Here is a 21,623-nt window from a genome sequence, read left to right as displayed (position 1 = left end):
TGGAAAGGGAGATGACCCTCACACTCCAACCACTGATCTCAGCACACACCAATATATCGCAGCTCTTTACTTCCGTCTCTCACCCTACATTCTAGGAAAAAAAGATTTGGCAATGTCACCTGAAGATCAATAAACTTGGACTTATGACAGAGTGGAAAGTGTATTCCAGAATTGGGCTACCCACAGAAAATGCCCTGCTTGTAGTCTCTCCACTTTATTGAAGTGCAGGCACTTCATTTGTAGCAGGATGGCATACAGAAATAAGCAGTCTCTCAAATACTAGGTCCAAAAGCCAGTTTTGGTGTTGTAAATCTAAAACAGCACTTTAAACTCTATGTAGAATACGATGAACAGCCAGTGTAAATAACCAAGCATTGGTGTCATGCTCATGACTAAAACCTCCACTTAATAAGTGAGCTGCAACCTATTGCATTAGGTTCAGTTTCTGAGCTGATTTAAAGTGTAACCCTACATAAAGTATATTGCAATAGTTTGATCTCAAGGTTATAACAACATGGATCACGGTGACAAGGTCTACATAAATGTTCATAGCCCTTTGGCCAGAAACAGGTGGGGGAAGCAGCATTATGATCACTGCTGTTGCTGTGACTGTTTACCAGCATTTGAGGATTGAACCTTACCTCCAGATTATAAACCCAAGTCATAAGTGGTGAGGTCACATCTTCAGTTAAAGATGGAGATATAGTCTTCGACTGTCTTCAGTTTGCTACCCCCTTTTACTAGCACCGATTCTGTCTTATCTGGGTTGACCTTCAGCCAGCAATCTCTCATTCATGCCCCAGATACTGGATAAGGCATTTAATAGTGGATTATGGATAGGATTTTCAAAACAGCTCAACAGTGTCCTAACTTTGCTATCATTGAAGCCAATGGTAAAATGATTATTGGCTTCATTGAGAGTAGAGTTAGGCTAACACTGTCTCATATGATTACATATACAAAATATGTTAAAATAACGTTCTTTTAAGGTTGCAAAGGTAACCACTTGAAAATGAAAAGAAAGCTAAGAACAATATCTTAATGTGTAGAAAAGGACAGAATGAGGATTGCATGGACAACTTTAATTGACATTCCCTAATTTTCAAGAGCTTAGTTTCAAGAGCTTAGTTTGCAACAAAATAATGTTGTTCTTATAATGTAGCTTTTGTATGTAATTTCCTAGAGGTTTTTTTTTTTTTTTTTTTTTTAAGAAAAAGGTTTTTAAAAACCCCTTAAATTCAACTACTATAGTTCCCACATCATCTGTAGGGTTCAGCCAGCAAACCTCCAGCCCAGACATCTACATCTTGAGCTACAGGACTAAATAAATCAGCTGGCAACAGGAGAAAGGCTGTTCCTCCAAGAAGGGGTTATGAGCCACTCAGGCCATATGCAAGGTCCAGGAGTTAAAGAAAGGAACCTGGCCTGGCTATCTCCTCCAGCACATCCTCCCTGCCAAGAGTTGGGGTGCTCCTACCCCATGTAGAGTCCTCAGGGTGGGGAATGGTTTGTTGGAGCCATGTGCTGGGTCTGGAGAGTTGGATTAGTGGAGTCTGGCCCAGCCCAGTTCCTCTATCTTGACCCCTTTACTCCCTCTCTGCTGCAGCTGCTCTCGGGCCTTCCCCATACAGCGTGTGTGTGTGGGTTGGGGAAATGCAGCTGCTGGTCTGATGCACTGTGGTGCCCATTCTTTTTAGAATGTTTGTGTCCATTTGTTTTGATATGCATGGTTCCAGAATTTTCCTAAGGAATACCAGATGATGGAAGGGGAGATGGTGACTTGTCCAAAGTTATCTCAGCCACAACCTCCAGGACCTTTTTATAATGGGAAAGTGTTGGTCAGCCTAAATAAAGGAGGTCACTACTAGCTCCCCCATAATTATTTTTTAAACTTCTTCTTTTTTTTCTTTTTTCTTCTTTTTTTTTTTTAACAGGATTAAGCCTTGTACAGCGTTTAAGACCAGACTTCAAGCGAAAATATTCCTCTATGTTTGATGATAACACTGTGACTGAATATATCTACCACTGCAATGTACAGTCACCCAGGTGAGCATAAGTTTGCCAAAATATTTTTGAAATTAATCTGTTTCATAATTCAACAGCCACCCTTCTCCTCCTCCCTCAGTGCCCCCATAAATGCATCCTGGCTTTTTATTGTAGGGTTGCATTAAGCCATCCTGGCTTTTTATTGTAGGGTTGTTTGTTAGGCTGCTAGCATTTAATGTGTTAATTTTAAAAGCAAAACAATATTGAACTTTGCTTGTTCATTTATCTATTTGCAATCCTAATTTTAGGTCCACCAAGCCTGATTTTGTTTCTCTCTCTTTTTTTTTTTTTTTTTTTTTCCCTTTAAACTTTGGCTGAACACTTGGGAGCTAAGTTTCAATCGATAGGCTGTTCTCATAAGAACACCCCCACTGGGTCAGACCAGTGGTCTGTCTAGCCTAGTATCCTGTCTTCCAACAGTGGCCAGTATCAGATGCTTCAGAGGGAATGAACAGAACAGGGCAGTTTTGAATGATCCATCCCCTGTTGTATAGGCCCACCCAGTCGGAGGTTTAGGGACATCCAGAGATGGGGTTGCATCTCTGACCATCTTGGCTAATAGCCATTAATGGACCTATCCTCCATGAACTTACCTAATTCATTTTGAACCCAGAATCTCGTGTTGCAGGAAGTCACCAGACAGACCCTGAAAAGTCGCTAGATGTAGCTGTTTAAGCACTTAAAGGGAGTAAAAAAGTCAGTGAATAAAATTTCCAGAGGATTGTGTGTGTGTTTGTGTTTTTATATATATATAAAATATATATATAAATATAATATATATATAATATATATATTTTGTATGTAATTTCCTAGAGTTTTTTTTTTTTTTTTTTTTTAAGAAAAAGGTTTTTAAAAACCCCTTAAATTCAACTACTATAGTTCCCACATCATCTGTGGGAACTATAACAAAATATATATATATTATATATATATAATAAAATATGTGCCCAGGCGTGAGTACAGTCACAAAATCATTCACAAGCAGCTCAGCAGTGTTGCACACCAAGTCAATATCATTATGTCTCAATTGAATATGTCATCGGAAGGAATCGCTTTCTAGGGATGCTTGGGCTGAGATCACTATAATCTGCTGGCGAAGAAAAGAAGTTTATGGAAGCTAATTAAATATTTTGCTAAAGCCAGGCACATTTCGGAGAGAGCAGCCCATTAGCCAGCGCTTGATTTTACCCAAATGTGTTCTTTCTCACTGCTCCGTAGTAGGCAGTGCATCCTGTGATGCAGAGGAAGATCGCTAATAAAGCGGGCAGGGCGGAGGAGGCAGGTTAGCCAGTGAGGAAAGCCACACAGATGGAAGGTGGGGTGGGATGAGACAGGACCATGTGCCCCAGTGAGGTGGGGGGGGCACCGTGCCTCCAGGGATGAAGCACTTACTACAGGATCAAAGGTGGAGCTTGCTTGATTTCGTCTCCCCTTTATTCCTTCCCTGGTTTGGCCTGAGGTTAGCAGCCCAGCTGTTTTCAAAAATGAAACCTTGGAAGCGGTGGGATTGGGAAGGGGTCTGGCTAACAGATTTTTGTTTTTAATTCTTCTTTCTTGACTCCCTGCAGCATCGAGCTCAGGTCAGGTGAATGCCCTCTTCCCTCTGGCTCTGGGCTCTTCCTTTCGCTAACCTGTCAACTCAAATCCGGGCTGGCAAGAAAGGGAGACTTAGTTGAACTTAATCAACCCCAGCTGACCTGGGATGTGCTACCTACTACAGAGCAGCAAGAAAGAACTCATTTGGGTAAAAACAAGTCTGGCTAACGGGCTGCTCTCTCCAAAGTGTGCCTGGCTTTAGCAAATTATTAAATTAGCCTCCACAAACTTTGTTTCCTCACCTGCAGATTATAGTGATCTCAGCCCAAGAAGCCCTGGAATGCAATTCCTTCTGAGGACATGCTCAATTGAGACATAATGACATTGACTAGGTGTGCAACAGAATGTAGTAGTTAAATTTATTAATCTTATTTGGGTTATTGCTGATTATGTACTATATATATTGTATTACTTTTAAACCAACATTTGTACTTTTTAATAATTTAATCACTATACCAGATGTACAGACACTTTCATAACCGATGTATTACATAATTTTAACATTAGCTTTAGTAAAAATTTTAAATCTGTTAAAAATAAATAAGAGCATGGATTGGATTTTATTAACACAATTGAGCTGCTTGTGAATGATTTTGTGACTGTTCTTTCTCTGAATGTCACTGTAATTGGCAGTGAAAGTCACTAGAGTTGTCACTGGTAACTTTGAAACTTATTTTCTCACTGGGGAAACCAAAAAGTCGCTAAATCTAGTGACAAAGTAGCTAAGTTAGCAACAACACTGGTTATACTTTTGGCCTTCACAACATCCCCTAGCAATGAGTTCCACGGGTTCAGTGTACATGAATGAAGAAGTACTTCCTTATGTTTGTTTTAAACCTGCTGCCTGTTAATTTAATTTGGTGATCCCTGGTTGCTGTGTTATGTAAAGGGGTAAATAACACTTCTCTTTTCATTTTCTCCACACCACTCATGATTTTATAGATCTCTATCATATCTTCCCCCTCCTTCCCGCCCTCCCTCCCCAAGTCATCTCTTTTTAAAGTGGAGCAGTCCCAGTCTTTTTTTAATTTCTCATATGGAAGCTGTTCCATGCCCCTAATTATTTTGTTGCTCTTCTCTTGTACTTTTTACAATTCTATTGTCTTTTTCAGATAAGACTACCAGAACTGCATGCAGTATTCCAAGTGTGGGTGTGCCATAGATTTATATAGAGGCATTACGATATTTTCTGTTTTATTGTCTATACCTTTCCCAATGGTTGCTAACATTCTGTTAGCTTTTTTCACTGCTACTTCACATTGAGCAGATGATTTTCAGAGAACTCTCCACGATGACTCGAGATCTTTCTTGAGTGGTAACAGCTAATTTAGACTCCATAATTTTGTATGTATAGTTGAGTTCATTGTTTCTAATGGGCGTTACTTTGCATTTATTTCATTTGTCATTTTAAGTGGTGAAACTGCTTTCAAGAACATGACTGTTCCTTATGGATGGGCAAAACGGCCAATGTTACAGCGGATCGCTCACATGCATCAAGATATACCTATCACTGTGATTTATGGAGCACGTTCTTGTATAGACGGCAATTCTGGTAGTACCATCCAGTCTCTGAGACCAGATTCATATGTAAAGACAATAGTAAGTGAATTTTTCTAGCCCTTGTTTTTCCTTTTTATAGGTTTGTGTAGATTGTATCCATTCTTTGTCCGATTTGGTGCCAGCCCTGGAATGGTAGTCTTACGATTTAAAACTCTGGATAGGATATGTGATCTGATTTCTATACCAGAAAAAGAGTAGGAGAAAATAAGTATTCTTCGAGTGCTTGCACATGTTCATTCCAATGTAGGTGTGTGCACGCCCCAAGCAAAGTTGCCGGATATTTTTACCTTAGGCCACGTCCAGACTAGCTATTAAAATCGATTTTAGATACGCAACTTCAACTACGGGAATAACGTAGCTGAAGTCGAATTTCTAAAATCGAGGTACTCACCCGTCTGGACGGCGCGGCATCGATGTCCGCGGCTTTCCGTGTCGATTCCGGAACTCCGTTCGGGTTGATGGAGTTCCGGAATCAATGTAAGCGCGCTCGGGGATCGATACATCGCGTCCAGACTAGACGTGATATATCGATCCCCGAGCAATCCATTTTAACCCGCCGATGCCGCGGGTTAGTCTGGACGTGCGCTTAGTGGTATCTGTTGGATTGGCTCTAGCACCCTCTGGTGTCGCACACTCATAGCACCAGGATAAGGGGCCCTACCCTGCTTCAGTTCCTTCTTACCGCCTGTGACGGTTGCTGAAACCTCTCATTGCTTAGGCAATCTCCTCTCTTTCTTAACCTTTTAGTGCTCATAGTTTTTAGTAGTTAGGTTTTACATAGATTGAACATCTCTGCTCTTAGATAGCAGAGTTATTTGTCCCAGTGCTGAGGCATGCCTCGGTCACCGGGGTTTAAGCCTTGTGCATCATGCAGGAAGTCTGCCTTTGAGCGACCCGCAGTCGAGCTGTCTGACGTGCTTAGGGGTAGCTCGTAGGAAAGACCATTAACAAAATTTGTAAAGAGTTCAAGCCCTGGACCCAGAAAGACTGCTCTTTCGAAGGTCTTTCTTATGGAGGCAGCTTAAGAACAGATTCAGAGCCACGCTGAGACTCTGCACCGAGCACCTCTGTCTCAGTGCAGGGTGTTTTTCCATCAACAGAAGTCCCTCAACACCGATCATCTTTGCTGGTGTCAGGAGAGGAGCCAGTCTCTGGAGCAAAAGGACAAAGGAGACAGGGAGAGGGCGAGACGTGTGCTGGGTCTCTCTTCATCCCTGGTGCCACATCACCAGGTGCCCACAGTCCCAATATCAGCATGTCCTACGACACCCACTCAGTACCACCAGTACCGGATATTTTGCTATCCCATCGACCTCCAAAGCCTTCGCAGCTGCAAGGGATCTTTTAACTCTGCCAGTACTAGGCTCCTTGACTAGGGTCAAGACTTGGCATCATCAGTGCCCCCAAGCAGGAGGGAATTGACGTCAGCATCTCAACCAAAACCGTGTCAGATGTCCAAGGGGGAACCCTCGCTGAGAGCCTCAAGGGCCCCTAGGCAGCCTTCTCTGGCACCCAGTGGCTTGGCACGGCCCTGGTCTCCCCAGCGCACCTCTTAGTCCTCAGCAGACTCAGAGGCAGAAGTGTTCACCCCACCAAAGCAGCTAACTCTGCTGCTCCCTGGGCCATTCCCACTGCATCATGGCACTGAGTTAACTGGGGCCTTCGGGTGCATGGCCACCATACCCAGGGGGCCCAGCTACCACACAGTGGCCTTATTGGAACTGTTGGGGGGTTCACCCACCTCAAAGTACCTTTCAAGACGCTCTTATTCTGTCATCTCGGAGGCTAGAGCACCCTGGTACTGCACAGATACTCTGGTACCAAACACTGCGCCAAACCCTAAGAGGAAGCCCTGCAAGCTTCTGCAGACACTGAGACCAATTGAGGCTCCCCATCAGGCTTTAGCCTCCTCATCTTCTCTGGGTGAGGCCACAGTGGCACCCAGGGTCTCTCCACCTCCAGATGACCATAAAGTGTATCAGCACCTGCTAAAACAGGTAGCCTCAAGCCTAGAAGTCCAAACAGAGATGGTTAAAGAGGTGATACACGGTCTTCTGGATATTCTGTTTCGAGCAGGTCCATCCAGAGTGGCTCTGCTGCTACACAATGCCATCATGGACTCTATTAAAGCCCTGTGGCAAACCCCTGCCTCCCTTCCACTGATGGCGAAATGCTCAGAGCATAAATACTTTGTTTCGGCCAAGGGGTGTGGGTTCCTCTTCTCCACCCCCATCCCTCCCAGGATCATTGGTGATTGTGGCGCCCAATGAACAAGACCACCAGGGACAGCAGATCTCTGTGCCAAAGGCTAGGACCTAAAAAGCTAGACCTCTTTGAGTGCAAGGCTTACCCATTTGCAACTTTGTATTGCAAACCAGCACATCCTGCTGGGGCACTACAACTTCAACATGTGGAAATCCTTGATTAAATTTAAGGATCTTCTCCCCCTAACAGGCATTTTCCTCCCTAATTGAGGAAGGGAAAACTGTAGCTCGGGCCTCCCTGCAAGCAGCCCTGGATGCTGCTGACTCCACAGCCAGATCGAGGGTGACTGTGGTGACAATGCATAGGAGCTCCTGGTTGCAATCTTCAGATCTCCCTCAGGAGGTACATCCAGAGCATCCAGGACCTCCCATTTGAGGGATCGTTGCTCTTCTTGGAGCAGATGGATGCTAGGCTGCATGGCCTCAAGGACTCCTATGTGACCTTGAAATCCTAAGGGCTCTGCATACCAGCAGGTGCAAGGAAGCAAAGGAGGCTGCAGCAGCCAAGCCGTTACTTCCCTCAAGCAGCCTGTCAGGGCCACCAGAAGAGAAGGAATAGAGGGTTTGGGTGATGGCCGCATCCCCAGTCATCCTCAACAGGCCCTACTCAGTCAGCCTCCAGGCACCCCAGGTTGTCAAAGCATTACTTTTGATGAGACAATCGAGGTTGACATCACAATCTCTTCTGCATCGGATCCAGCTTACACCCCCCCCCGCTCTGTTTTCCAACCAGCTTTGCTATTTCCTGGTTGCCTGGACCTAGATTACTTCAATCGGATAGCTCCTCAGCACCATAGGACTGGGTTATACCATCCAATTCCTGTCCACCCCACCTTCCCACTCCTCCCCTCTGTCCCTCTTCAGGGACCCTTCTCATGAGCTCCTGTTGGAACAAGAAGCCCAGTCCATCCTTTGGGTGGGAGCTGTGGAACAAGTTCCCCCTCACTTGAGAGGAAAGGGGTTCTATTCCCACTATTTCCTAATTCCGAAAGCCATGTGGAGGTGTCTCAAACCTATTTTAGACCTGCGCAGTCTCAACCGATTTCTAAAGAACCTGAAGTTCTGCATGGTCTCCTTGGCCTCCATCATCTCTTCACTGTGTGCAAGTAGAATGAATTATACAGTAAGAATAGAAAGGATTAAAGAAATGGTGTCTGTACCTTTAAGCAAAACTGTTGGAATGCTGCAATCCAGGTGTCAGGAATACAGACATTAACATAGAACAATTGCACCGTTTAAGGGCAATTGGTGAAGTATTAGCCTTAAATCGATAACAGTTAGTAAGGAAATAGAATATGCATGCTGTGCCCCAGGTGAATTTTCCTGTTTTGCTTTCTTTGTCCCTTTGTGTAATTCCCGCTCTTTTATCTTTATAAATAAGACTGTTTGGGCCTTGCATGGCCACTCACATATTCTGAATGTTATTGGTGGAGTGCTGCGCTAATAAACAGAGTGGTCTGACAAATTGTGAGTCCTGATTCTAACTTTGACAATTATCCCTCCTTTTGGTCAGGCGTACGCCATGACCAACCCTTACTGAGTTCCACAAATTAACCGTTCCTTATCTCTTAGTTCATCAGCGATATTCAAAATCATCATATTAGCACTCTGTTTTGGGGCAGTCATCTGGGTGACACAATTCTGTATACAACAGGAGATTAACTGAAAGCATACAAAAATCACTAAGATTCCAAAGAGGATAGTTAGGGCTCCCTGAAACAACCAGTTTCCTATGCCAGAGAAATTGAACAGGTTACTTAGCCACTTCCATAAAGAACTCGACTCTTCATGGGGAAGATATGTGATTTGTTCTAAGTGGCTATAGCGATCTATTACCTCATTGGTATTGTATAAACATACAACATTGTTTTCCAGTGAGAGCACAGGTCCCTCCTTTGGCCGCCAGCACTATGTCCAATGCCTGACGGTTCTGGAGGGCCACCTGTCCGATCGCCCCTGTTTCTTTGGCCAGGGCTCTTAAACTTTCTCTGGTTTTATTTGCCATTATTTAACTACTTAGGAGCCTTTTTTTTGCCTGGTGTATTGCTCCCCCAAGTGGGATAAAGGAACTGCCAATAGCCTCTTCCAGGTGTCATGACTGTTCCATATTGTGTTAAACGGACAAGGTCCTCCAGTGAGGTCTGGGGAATTGAGTGGAATAGCCAGGACAGGAACACCAGTTTGAGAGTGGGCTGGGATGTGGCTGCAGACCCAGCATTTAGAAATAATAAGGGTCTGAGCTATCCACACTTGCTTCTGGATAAAAGAATTGTCATTGTGGACTCCCCAGACCTTAAGATACCAGCAGCCGAAGAACAGGCACCGCCAGAGGCGCATGTTGGAGGCAGGGCCCTTCTGGTTCTGACAACCTCAACTGAGGGAACTGCAGTCACAGTTTTATGTCCACCAGGCAGCAGGCGCTAAGCTCACTACTGCTTCTTCTTGGGCCTTGCTTTATGTAGTCATCTGCTTCTGGCAACTCTTACGAGAGCGTAGATTGTAAGTTATTGCAGGCTGTTCCTCTACGTCGTCTTCTGGAGTCAAAAAAAATTGACTCTGCGTGGTCCTGAGGTGGTGGTTGGTTCACTGGGGGTGGTGCATTCTTACACTGCGAGGCATGTATCCACTCTGAGATGCCAGACAGTTTAACAGCTGTCCCTTGACTCTGGCTGTAACAATGGCCTTCACACCTTGTCTTTTCCTGATGCATACATTCCTCATTCACACAAACAGATTGAGAATACAAACAGTAGTATTTTATATAGAACAAAAAAAAGCATTGCAAATTAAACCTTGCTAAGTTTTACAATTGATAACTGAGGGTATGTCTACATCTACAATTTTGCAGCGCTGGTTGTTACAGCTATATTAGTACAGCTGTATAGGGCCAGCGCTGCAGAGTGGCCACACTTACAGCAACCAGCGCTGCAAGTGGTGTTAGATGTGGCCACACTGCAGCGCTGTTGAGCGGCTTCAAGGGGGGTTCGGGGAACGCGAGAGCAAACCGGGGAAGTAGTCCAGCTTCGCCGCGGTTTGCTCTCGCGTTCCCCGAACCACCCTGCAAACCGCAGGGAAGGAGACCGGCTTGTTCGGGGAACGCGAGAGCAAACCGGGGAAGGAGACCAGCTTCGCCGCGGTCTGCTCTCGTGTTCCCCGAACCACCCTGCAAACCGCAGGGAAGGAGACCTGCTTGCTCGGGGTTCGGGGAACGCGAGAGCAAACCGGGGAAGGAGACCAGCTTGATTACCAGAGGCTTCCTCAGGTATGCTGGGATACCTGCTTATTCCACGGAGGTCAAGAAAAGCGCTGGTAAGTGTCTACACTTGATTACCAGCGCTGGATCACCAGCGCTGGATCCTCTACACCCGAGACAAAACGGGAGTACGGCCAGCGCTGCAAACAGGGAGTTGCAGCGCTGGTGATGCCCTGCAGATGTGTACACCTCCTAAGTTGCAGCGCTGTAACCCCCTCAGCAGCGCTGCAACTTTGTGATGTAGACAAGCCCTAAGACAATTTACATTGAGACCCAGGCCTTTAATGTTTCTCTAATTTACTTAACACAGACACAGTAGAGAATCCTGTCTCTTACTACCTAAATCTTAAAACAAAGAGTTAGAGAGGGCCCAATTTGTAATGCATATGGGAAAACAGAATCTTATAGTCCCAAAGGGTCATTTCTTTCTGGTATTTAAAAAAAGGTGGCTAGCAGGATGAAATCAAATTATACTGTAATTCTTATGGGACATTATAAAATCCTGCTCCTACATATCCCCCTTTTGACACTAAGATTATTAATTGCCAGTGTCACTTCTTATTTAGTCCATGTAATAGAAAATACTGGGAGATGATTTGGGCCTGTGGCTTTAGCTTTACATACATTTGTTTTATCCACCAGCACATTTTAAACATTTCAATTAAACACATACAATTTAAAACCAAAAACAATTAGGGGTAGTAACATTAGTATGCCAGTAGTTGTGGGAGACCATCCAGAAAATATGTTATACCAATGGTAAGCTGTTATGCTTTTCTGCAGTGGCAATTCTTAACATGTCCCCATTTGCGTGTATAATATGAATACTCCAGTTTTCCACTTTTTTTTTTTTTTTTTTTTTTTTTTTTTTTTTTTTTTTTTTTTTAGGAACCATGTTACCTTTTTACCTTTTAACAGATGATTGGTAACTGCTGCCATTCAATGCCAAGATTGATAGAGAACTCAACTAAATCAGTGCTTACAGTAAGCTGAGACTCTTTTGGTGGTGGTGTTGTTGTGGCAAATAGTAAATGTGATTATTGGCAAATACAGTACTTACATTACATTTACATTTGTCTTCTGGTAAGTTGCTAACACTTTTTAAACACTTTTCCCCAAGAATTAACACACACACATAGTCCATTATACAGTACTTTGGATTATCTGAAAGACAAAAAGAACATTTTTCTACCCCTTTTGGGGTGGCATTGATTATTGCTTAAAGATTCCATTCTTTTACAAATACCCTTCCTGACTGCAGGCAAAACAGAGGAATTACCCCCTTATTTTCTTGTGGTTTTTTGTTCTATAGGCAGGCCAGGTTTTAATGGGTTCTACTTTTTAAGGGTTATGCAAAAATTATTCCACTGTTTAGTTATTAAATTCATGAGGTGGTATACCTCAAGTTTTGCCTCTTATATAGCAGACCAAGTTTGTAATGTTTTTCCTGCTGTGTTAAGCTTTAAGTTTATTTACAGGTAATAGCTGGGAAGCATCAGTACCATATTACTTTAAAGGATTTTTTCAAAAATCATACACACTACAAGTTGTTACAGGGGTACTTACTAACATTAAAGTTATTTTAATGTTTAATATTAACAGTAACATTAGCATCAAATTTATAAAAGGTATCTTGTTATACCATGCCTTTTATGTAGGCAGTTTGTGTGCTGACCAGGTATGTTCTTTATTTGCAGCTTCTTTTGTGCTGGTAGTTCTCACCTTTCTTTATCAGTTAGGTAATTTGCATCAACACAGGCTAGGCTTTTGGATTCAAAGCCATCAGCAGAGCTCAGAGACTCTGGGCTTGTCTACATCAGAAAGTTGCAGCGCTGGTGAGGGAGTTACAGCGCTGCAACTTAGGAGGTGTACACATCTGCAGGGCACCACCAGCGCTGCAACTCCCTGTTTGCAGCGCTGGCCGTACTCCCGTTTTGTCTCGGGTGTAGAGGATCCAGCGCTGGTGATCCAGCGCTGGTAATCAAGTATAGACACTTACCAGCGCTTTTCTTGACCTCCGTGGATAAGCAGGTATCCCAGCATACCTGAGGAAGCCTCTGGTAATCAAGCTGCTCTCCTTCCCCGGCTTGCTCTCGCGTTCCCCGAACCCCGAGCAAGCAGGTCTCCTTCCCTGAGGTTTGCTGGGTGGTTCCGGGAACGCGAGAGCAAACCGCGGCGAAGCTGGTCTCCTTTCCCGGTTTGCTCTCTCGTTCCCCGAACCCCGGAGCAAGCAGGTCTTCCCTGCGGTTTGCAGGGTGGTTCGGGGAACGCGAGAGCAAACCGCGGCGAAGCTGGTCTCCTTTCCCGGTTTGCTCTCTCGTTCCCCGAACCCCCAAACAAGCAGGTCTCCTTCCCTGCGGTTTGCTGGGTGGTTCCGGGAACGCGAGAGCAAACCGCGGCGAAGCTGGTCTCCTTTCCCGGTTTGCTCTCTCGTTCCCCGAACCCCCGAGCAAGCAGGTCTTCCCTGCGGTTTGCAGGGTGGTTCAGGGAACGCGAGAGCAAACCGCGGCGAAGCTGGTCTCCTTTCCCGGTTTGCTCTCTCGTTCCCCGAACCCCCAAACAAGCAGGTCTCCTTCCCTGCGGTTTGCAGGGTGGTTCGGGGAACGCGAGAGCAAACCGGGAAAGGAGACCAGCTTCGCCGCGGTTTGCTCTCGCGTTCCCCGAACAAGCAGGTCTCCTTCCCTGCGGTTTGCAGGGTGGTTCGGGGAACGCGAGAGCAAACCGCGGCGAAGCTGGTCTCCTTTCCCGGTTTGCTCTCGCGTTCCCCGAACCCCCCTTGAAGCCGCCCAACAGCGCTGCAGTGTGGCCACATCTAACACCACTTGCAGCGCTGGTTGCTGTAAGTGTGGCCACTCTGCAGCGCTGGCCCTATACAGCTGTACTAATACAGCTGTAACAACCAGCGCTGCAAAATTTTAGATGTAGACATGGCCTCTGTCTTAACACACAGGGATCTGAAAAAGAAAACACAGCCTATTGCGGCTCTTTTTGGAGCTCTAATAGGATTTTAATTCAGCAGCATGTTTCATTTGCATTTTTTTTACATCCCTTTCTACAATATACGCTGCACATGTCCTACGGAAAATGCACATTCTTTCTATACTATAACTTTTCAAAAACATTAGCCATATTAATTTTTACATAAGGTATAACTGTTTCTTTTGTTCTTACAGAGTTTTCATGTATTCTTATCAAAGTGACAGTCTGATTCCACAGAGCCATTTTAAGGCTCAGAGTTTTTAATATTGCTTCTTTTTGTTTTTTGCACGTCACCTCTGCTGTTGCTTCAGAGGGTCACTGTTAATTTCTTATTCTTTCACTACAGCTCTTATCTGCTATTGTTACAAAAAAACAAAACAAACAAACAAACAGACTCCAGAATCTTTACCTATTCTCCTGATTTTGACTGCCCTATTGCAGCCATGACTTGGTCTTTATTTAAAAACATTTTAATTTTTGTAAAGAATCAAGTTACCCCTTAAGGGTTAAATGCTAAATCCCAAAGCCAAACAACACTAATTACCTGTGTCTTGCAAAAAGGTCTGTCAGTTTTGCAACTTTGAATTAAAGAGTGAAATGAATTTTTAGTGGCATTAAAAACAAAAACAAAATCAATTTATCTTACACCTACAAAACAGTAGTTTCACAAACCAGATGTGCTGGTTTAGATTCTTAGAACTTTACATATTTTCACAGACATAGATACATACACATTTTCTTTTCCTTAACATTCCTTTACACTGTTTTGTTTTTACATAGCTGTATATATATATATGGATTATTTACAGGCACTCTTCTGGAAAAGGGCCCATTTCCCTTCAGAATGGCTGCAAAGAAACCAAGAATTCTCTCTCTTTAACATGGTCCTTTTTTAACATTTTCACAAAGTTTAACTGCTTAATTCTCTCCAGCCTCTGTAGAGTTAACTTTTCACTCTCTTTACTTAAATCACTTGTTTATGTCCCAAAATGACACCTTTATCACCTCAGATTTCACCATTTTAGGTATTGTTCCAGGGGTTCATGCCTGCACTTACTGCTTTTCTTACTTCTAACACTATTCCCTTAGGGCTTTCAACCTGTTTTTCAGTTTCTTTATCTGTTGCTTGCCTGCTTTTCTGGGCCCGATCCTGCTTTTTTTTTTTTTCTTCCTCCAGTGAACCGTTGTGAGTGCTGTTGTGGTCACTTCACAGTTTTGAAGGAAATGTTCAAGGAAAGGGACCAGGAAGGGTGGGGGCTAGTTGAGGAGCTCCCCCCGCCCCCAGCCTTGCTGAATTGGTAGTGGGACACTATAAAGAATCAGTTTCTGAGGCAGACAACAAAGGGGAACAGAACAAGGGACTTTTTGTCCTTTTTACAATGAGATGGGAGTATGAAGGGGTTTGGATCGATCCGGGGTTTGGAGAACGGGGTAAAGGGGAGCGCTCGGTCTAGTGGTGGGAGAGGAGGCTTTTAATAAAGCTTTTAACTTATTATTTGAATAATTGAGAGAGGCCAGTTTTGATTTTGTCCACCTATGATTTGCCTCTTGCCACCACTGCATGAAACAATTAACCTCTCCTTTAGCAAATTTAGTTTTAGGTTGGCCGAGTTTGTCTTTTAAGACGTCCACTCAGTCTTTGTTCCAAGATTTTAACAGTGGCCACTGAGTTTTGGGACCCCCCTGAGTTAGCCTAGACCATTTTTACAGAAATTTACAGGAGTCTGGACCCTTTTTTTACAGGAGTCTGGACCCATCCTAAATACATAAAATGAGCCGGTGTTCATTTAGGGAACTGTCCCGACTTAGACGTCTGGTTACCAGTACAGGAGGACTTTCACACACCAGTCACACAAGAAGGAAATTCAGGTTCGTCAGAGCGATGCCTGCTGCAACACACAAAAGGAGCCCACAGCCTACTGCCTCAATTGCCCTTGCTTTCACACTAAGGGTTTTACCCAAGGTGTGGTGCGGCTGCAATTGTGCAGATTTCACTCACTCAGACCGCGGGGACAGGAACCCCTTGGTCGGCCGATCCCCAGACAGAGACGGCACCCAGACTCAAACACTCCACAAGAGGACAGATAGACACAGAGACAGGACAGTCCTCAGTCCGGACAAAACACAGAAATAATTACCTGACCAGATTCCTGATGTCAGATCCCGGGATCCCTACCAGAACAGAGTGGGAACCAACAGGTTCGATGGCGTAGACCTCACTGTGGCTGTGCGCCTTTCCGCTCTAGTGGAGGACCGCTTGGGCCAAATGCCCAGGTGCCGGCTGCCACGGTCATCCTACAAAAACAGTCAGGAATCACACAGCCCCAGTGAAGACGGTTGCCATCTCGGTGGAACCTCCAAATTGTCAAAGTTAGAATCAGGACTCACAATTTGTCAGACCACTCTGTTTATTAGCGCAGCACTCCGCCAATAACATTCAGAATATGTGAGTGGCCATGCAAGGCCCAAACAGTCTTATTTATACAGATAAAAGAGCGGGAATTACACAAAGGGACAAAGAAAGCAAAACAGGAAAATTCACCTGGGGCACAGCATGCATATCCTATTTCCTTACTAACTGTTATCGATTTAAGGCTAATACTTCACCAATTGCCCTTAAACGGTGCAATTGTTCTATGTTAATGTCTGTATTCCTGACACCTGGATTGCAGCATTCCAACAGTTTTGCTTAAAGGTACAGACGGCATTTCTTTAATCCTTTCTATTCTTACTATATAATTCATTCTACTTTCACAACTGGATCCCAGGAATTAATATTTCACCCTCGATTTAAAGGACGCTTACTTCCACATTTCTATCTTCCCTAGTCACAGACGTTTCTTAAGATTTGTAGTGAACCAAAGTTACTTCCAGTTCATGGTGCTTCCTTTTGGCCACCTTGCAAGTTTTCACAAAATGTCTGGCAATAGAGAGTCCACGTGTTTCCATACCTGGACGACTGGCTGATCCAGAACTCAAGTAGAGGCGGACATCCATCTCCTTCAATTAGCTTTCTATGTATTGAGCCTTCTATTGAACTTTCCTGATCCTAGTCCAAAGGGTAGAGTTCCTAGGAGCAAAAGTCGACTCAGTGCAAGTGAGGGCTCTGCTTCCAAATGACTGGTTCCTCATGATTGCATCCCTGATGCGATCTTTCCAAAGCTATCCAATCACGGCTGTACGAAAGTGCCTGAGTCTCCTGGGACGCATGGCATTGTGCACATATGTGTGCAGCACGCAAGGCTAAGACTCAGACCCCTGCAAGCCTGGCTAGCCCTGGTCTACTCCCTCTCTCACCATCACCTGGACTCGGTTTTCACGGTCCCAGCCTCATCTCATGACTGGACAAATGCTGACTGGACAGCCCCATGGTATGCACGTGGGTACCCTTCTCAAGACCTCGCCCATCCCTGTCCCTGGAATGTGACACATCAACCCTCTGTTGAGCAGCCCACTTAAGACACCTCAGAACCCAAGGCCTTTGGACCCAAGAAGAGCTCTCCCTGCACATCAGTGTCAGGGAATTCAAGGCAATATGTCTAGCATGCCAGGTGTTTCTACCTCCCTTGACAGGCAAATCTCTTTCAGTCCTCACGGACAATACGACGGCTGTGTTCTACATAAACAGGTAGGATGGTGCACGTTCCACCCTCCCCGCCCCCGTACCAGGAAGCATTCTGCCTGTGGGTACTCTGCACCACAGTCTAGAAGCATCCTACCTTCCTGGGACTCAACCAGCTAGCAGATTGCCTCAGCTGCTCTTTCTTCTCTCACCACGAATGGTCTCTCCATCCACACATTGTAAGGGACATCTTCTGATGGCAGGGGATTCCCCTTATAGACCTATTTGCTACCCGATCCAACAGGAAATACCATCAGTTCTGTTCCCTGAGGGGCCACAGCCTGGGGTCTCTTGGAGGTGCATTCCTGTTACCATGGACAAGGCACCTGCTTTTCTTCCTATCCCGTTGATCCACACATTTCTGATGGAAGATCAAGTGGGACTGAGCATGGGTTATCCTCATGGCCCTGGCAGCATTGGTTCTTCATCCTGCTAGGCATGTCCATAGAGACACCCCTGCAACTCCTGTCGCACACAGACATAATATCCCAGGATAATGGTCGACTGCTGCACCCAAACCTCATGTTGCTGCACCTATCTGACTAGAAGCTCCATGGCTGAATCCAGAGGAGCAAGTTTGCTCGGAGCAAGTCCGCAAGGTCCTAATGAGCAGTAGCAAGCCTTCCACAAGAGCTACTTACCTGTCAAAATGGAAGAAGTTCTCTAGCTAGTATTCACAATGACAGGCCCTGGCTCTGCAGTTCTCTCTGCATCTCATTCTAGACTACGTGCAGTCACCAGGATAGCAGGGGCTAGCCTTTTCCACAGTAAAGGTTCATCTAGCGGCCATCTCGGCCTTCCATTCCACGATTGACAACTGTTCTATCTTCTCCCATGACATGGTAGTCTGGTTCCTCAAAGGCCTGGAGATGGTATTCCTCCAAGTTAGGAATCCCCTCCACCAAATGAGACCTAAACCTAGTCCTGTCAAAACTCACAGGACCCCCATTTGAACATTCTCACCGTTACTCCTCTCTTGGAAAGTAGCCTCCCTGTTAGCCATTGCTTCAGTCAGACAGGTTTCAGAGAAATGAGCTCTTACTTCAGAGCCCCTATACACGGTCTTTTTTAAGGACACAGCCCAGCTGCCACTGAATCCATCATTCGTTGTATCACAGTTCCATTGGAGTCCAACAATTTTCCTGCCAGTGTTCTACCCCAAATGACATGAGAGCAGGAAGGAATAGCGCCTCCACTCATTAGATGTTGGGTGTGCCCTGGCCTTCTACAATACGAAGTACCAAACCATTCTGCAGATACATTCAGCTGTTCATAGCAATAGCAGAAAGGATGAAAGGTCTCCCCATTTCTGCACAGCGAATCTTATCCTGGATCACTTAGTGTATCAACGCATGTTACACCCTCACGAACATTTCGCTCCCCAGCTAACTGAATGGCTCACTTTACAAGTTCTCAAGCGTCTTCTGCTGCTTTTTTTTAGCACATGTTCCAATTCATGACATCTGCAAGACAGCAACCTGGTCATCAGTTCATACCTTCACAGTGTACTATGTCATTACACAACAGGCTTGAGGGGATGCCAACTGGACTTTGTTACAGTCCAGCCTGCACTTGGTCTCCAAACCCACCTATGGGACAACTGTTTGTGAGTCACCTACATTGGAATGGACATGTGCAAGCACTCGAAGAAAAAACTGTTACTAACTTTTCTGCAACTGTTGTTCTTCGAGATGTGTTGCACATGTCAATTCCAAAACCTACCCTCACTCCCCTCTTGAGAGGCAGTTGGCAAAAAGAAACTGAAGGAGGGCAGGGTTGGCAGGGCCCCTTATACCAGCACTGTAAGCACCTGATACCAGAGGATGTTAGAGTCGACTCAACAGATACCACTAAGGGGAAAATTTCAAGTAACTGTGCTTGGGGCACACGCAGACCTACATTTGAATGGATATGTGCAACACATCTCGAAGACAAACAGTTACAGAAAGGTTAACTCTCTTTTTTATCTCCATTTTTTTCATGTCGGGGACCTGTGGCTCAACAGAGAGCAAGTGACTTGTTTCAAGTCAAAAGGAAGTTTGGTTGTGGCATTCAGAACTGAGCCACATTTCTTCCTTATTTCCAGTCCAGGAACTTAACCATAAGGTCATCTTTCCTGTCTAAAAAAGTATGAACTCCATAGTGTTTTGTAAAGAAAAAAGACTTAGTCTAAATTTACATACTACTTAATCAAGGACTCTTCAATGTGATGATTGTTCCAATCATTTTGTGTAGCGTGTAATTTTTTATAAGTGGTAACTGTTTTCTGCTGAAGTTTTGGAAGTCCCCTCATTTGAATCATTGCATAAATATTCCATTTTGTCTTTCCTGCCAATGTGGCTTTATTTATATATGTGAGGAGCGCTGCTCTTTTTCAGATGTGTGTGCTTACATCCTACATTAATATTTACACACACACACACTGGCCACTTTTCTAAGGAACTAAATAAAATTTACTGTTATCATTCATATTCAGAATCATACTAGACAGCTGTGATGGTTGAATATGGATGTATGAATTACTTTTATGAGTTGGTCAGATCTTGGAATATGCTGGATATTGTATTACTGCTATGTGGTCTTCCGGATGTGACTGACCAGTAACTTGCCCAAACATGCTCTAGACATAATATGTTGTAGGTCATTAATTTGAACAAAAGATGATAATGCACGTTTATCAGAAGTAGGTACAGGGAGAAGGGAGTGTGGACAAGATGAGATTTTTCTCTTAATTTCCTGATTCTATAATTCACTCATAAATAGCACCCAGTACTGTATAGGAGGATTAGGGAAAGTCAGATCCTTTTATAGAGCATTTCTACTCTTCCTGAAATGGTGACAACTTTTGATAAATATATTTTTATTCACAAACATATCTGTTATTGCTTAACAAGCAAACTTCCTATAACAGAAGTTCAGTTAGGGAGTGGGGAGTAGAAGGGTAGGACATGCATGAGTCATTCAAACAGATATAACCAATCTGGTTTGGGTTTTCTGAGGGACAGGAGAGCTAATTTAATGTCCTATTCTAATTCAGGTTAACATTTTGTCAGCCAAGAGGTGGGTTATAAAAGGCAAATGCAACACAGAAAGAAAAATGGGGACACTGAAAGGCATCCTTTAGGGTGAGAGAGAGGCTTCTTCCAATGTCTCCCTGTAGATAGTATTCCCATTCTTGGTAAATTGTCTCCCTAACAGTGCTTATTCTAATATCTAACTAGATCTCTTTATTTCTAATTAAATTTTATTCTGTGACTTTCTGTAGCTTCTAGTATTTCTCTTCTTTTAAGATAACTTGTCTCGATTCCTAGAGAGTTAAAAATTCCAAAACAGTAATTATCCCTCTGAAGTGCAAGTGAATTGTAATTTCAGGGAAGAGAGGCTCAAAAGAGGATAATGGCTTCAATATAAAATTAAGTGGAAATTGTTCAGGTGCCTTTCCCATAGAGTACTGTAAAATAGCCTGCTTTACCAGTCTGGGCATGGAGAGAACTACATTACAGAAGTATCAGGTGTGGTTGCAATGGTCCTTGGACAATTTTACCAAAAAAAATGTAACTATTCAGGAGGGTGCTAGCAGACATGATTTTCAGCATCTGACTTGACTTTTCCTGATTATCGTAGCAGTTAATTTAGAGGGTTGAAATGACAAACAAGCTGTTGCCGTAGTCTAGAAAATCCTCAGCAATTAAAGCCCTCAGTCAGTTCTTAATAATCTATTGTAGTGCTCTTTCAGTCTTTCCTGGAGCATACCTTTCATACGAGATGAAAAACATTCAGACATTCTGTAAGTGTTTAGATGGGAAGGAGCCAAAGAACCACTGTCAGATTTTTTGGTGAGAGCTGGAGCTGCATTTTAGTAGAAAGCTTCACATATAAAGCTTGTTTACATGTTAGATTTGTTTTGCACTTCCACTTAAACTTTGTTGGCAATAAAGCAGGTTATTGAATAAACAGTAGTTTTACTTTTTTTTTCTTTTGTTTATTCCTATGTAATGATAGTTTGTTCTTTCTATTGAGGAACCTTCTTCCTATTTTCCACCCAGTTTACACCTTCTTTGCAGTTGCTTGTTACCTCCTCATATTGGAAGCCAGTCTCAGCTGAATCAATATGGATTGAGTGCAATAGGCTGTCAGTTTTTTAATCAATGTGCTCATCTAATGCACATTCTAACACTTGTTAGATTTGTCTGATTTTAATATTAGCACTAGTAATGTAATGTACAGGAGCTGGCGCCAAGATTTAAAATAAAGGAACCTAAAGTTATATAAGCTTCTACATCCACATTTAGACATCTTAAGT

General features: G+C 44.0%; 1 protein-coding gene and 1 long non-coding RNA gene across 3 annotated transcripts in view; both read left to right on the top strand.

Moving 5' to 3' along the window:
• Positions 1 to 21,623, top strand: part of ABHD5 (abhydrolase domain containing 5, lysophosphatidic acid acyltransferase) — a 42,334-nt gene that overhangs the window by 18,195 nt on the left and 2,516 nt on the right. For both annotated transcript variants that reach the window (XM_050938495.1, XM_050938496.1), the window contains exons 5-6: positions 1,935 to 2,046; positions 5,055 to 5,241. In XM_050938495.1, the coding sequence (XP_050794452.1) occupies positions 1,935 to 2,046; positions 5,055 to 5,241 (299 nt within the window). The remainder of the gene's footprint in view (positions 1 to 1,934; positions 2,047 to 5,054; positions 5,242 to 21,623) is intronic.
• On the top strand, positions 12,775 to 13,656 carry LOC127044099 (uncharacterized). Its single transcript, XR_007772398.1, has 3 exons — positions 12,775 to 12,953; positions 13,064 to 13,176; positions 13,392 to 13,656. It is a non-coding gene; the product is annotated as an uncharacterized LOC127044099 (long non-coding RNA).

The sequence above is a fragment of the Gopherus flavomarginatus genome, chromosome 2 (assembly GCF_025201925.1).
Source record: "Gopherus flavomarginatus isolate rGopFla2 chromosome 2, rGopFla2.mat.asm, whole genome shotgun sequence".
Classification (NCBI taxonomy): Eukaryota; Metazoa; Chordata; order Testudines; family Testudinidae; genus Gopherus; species Gopherus flavomarginatus.
This window is presented reverse-complemented; position numbering and strand designations above follow the sequence as displayed.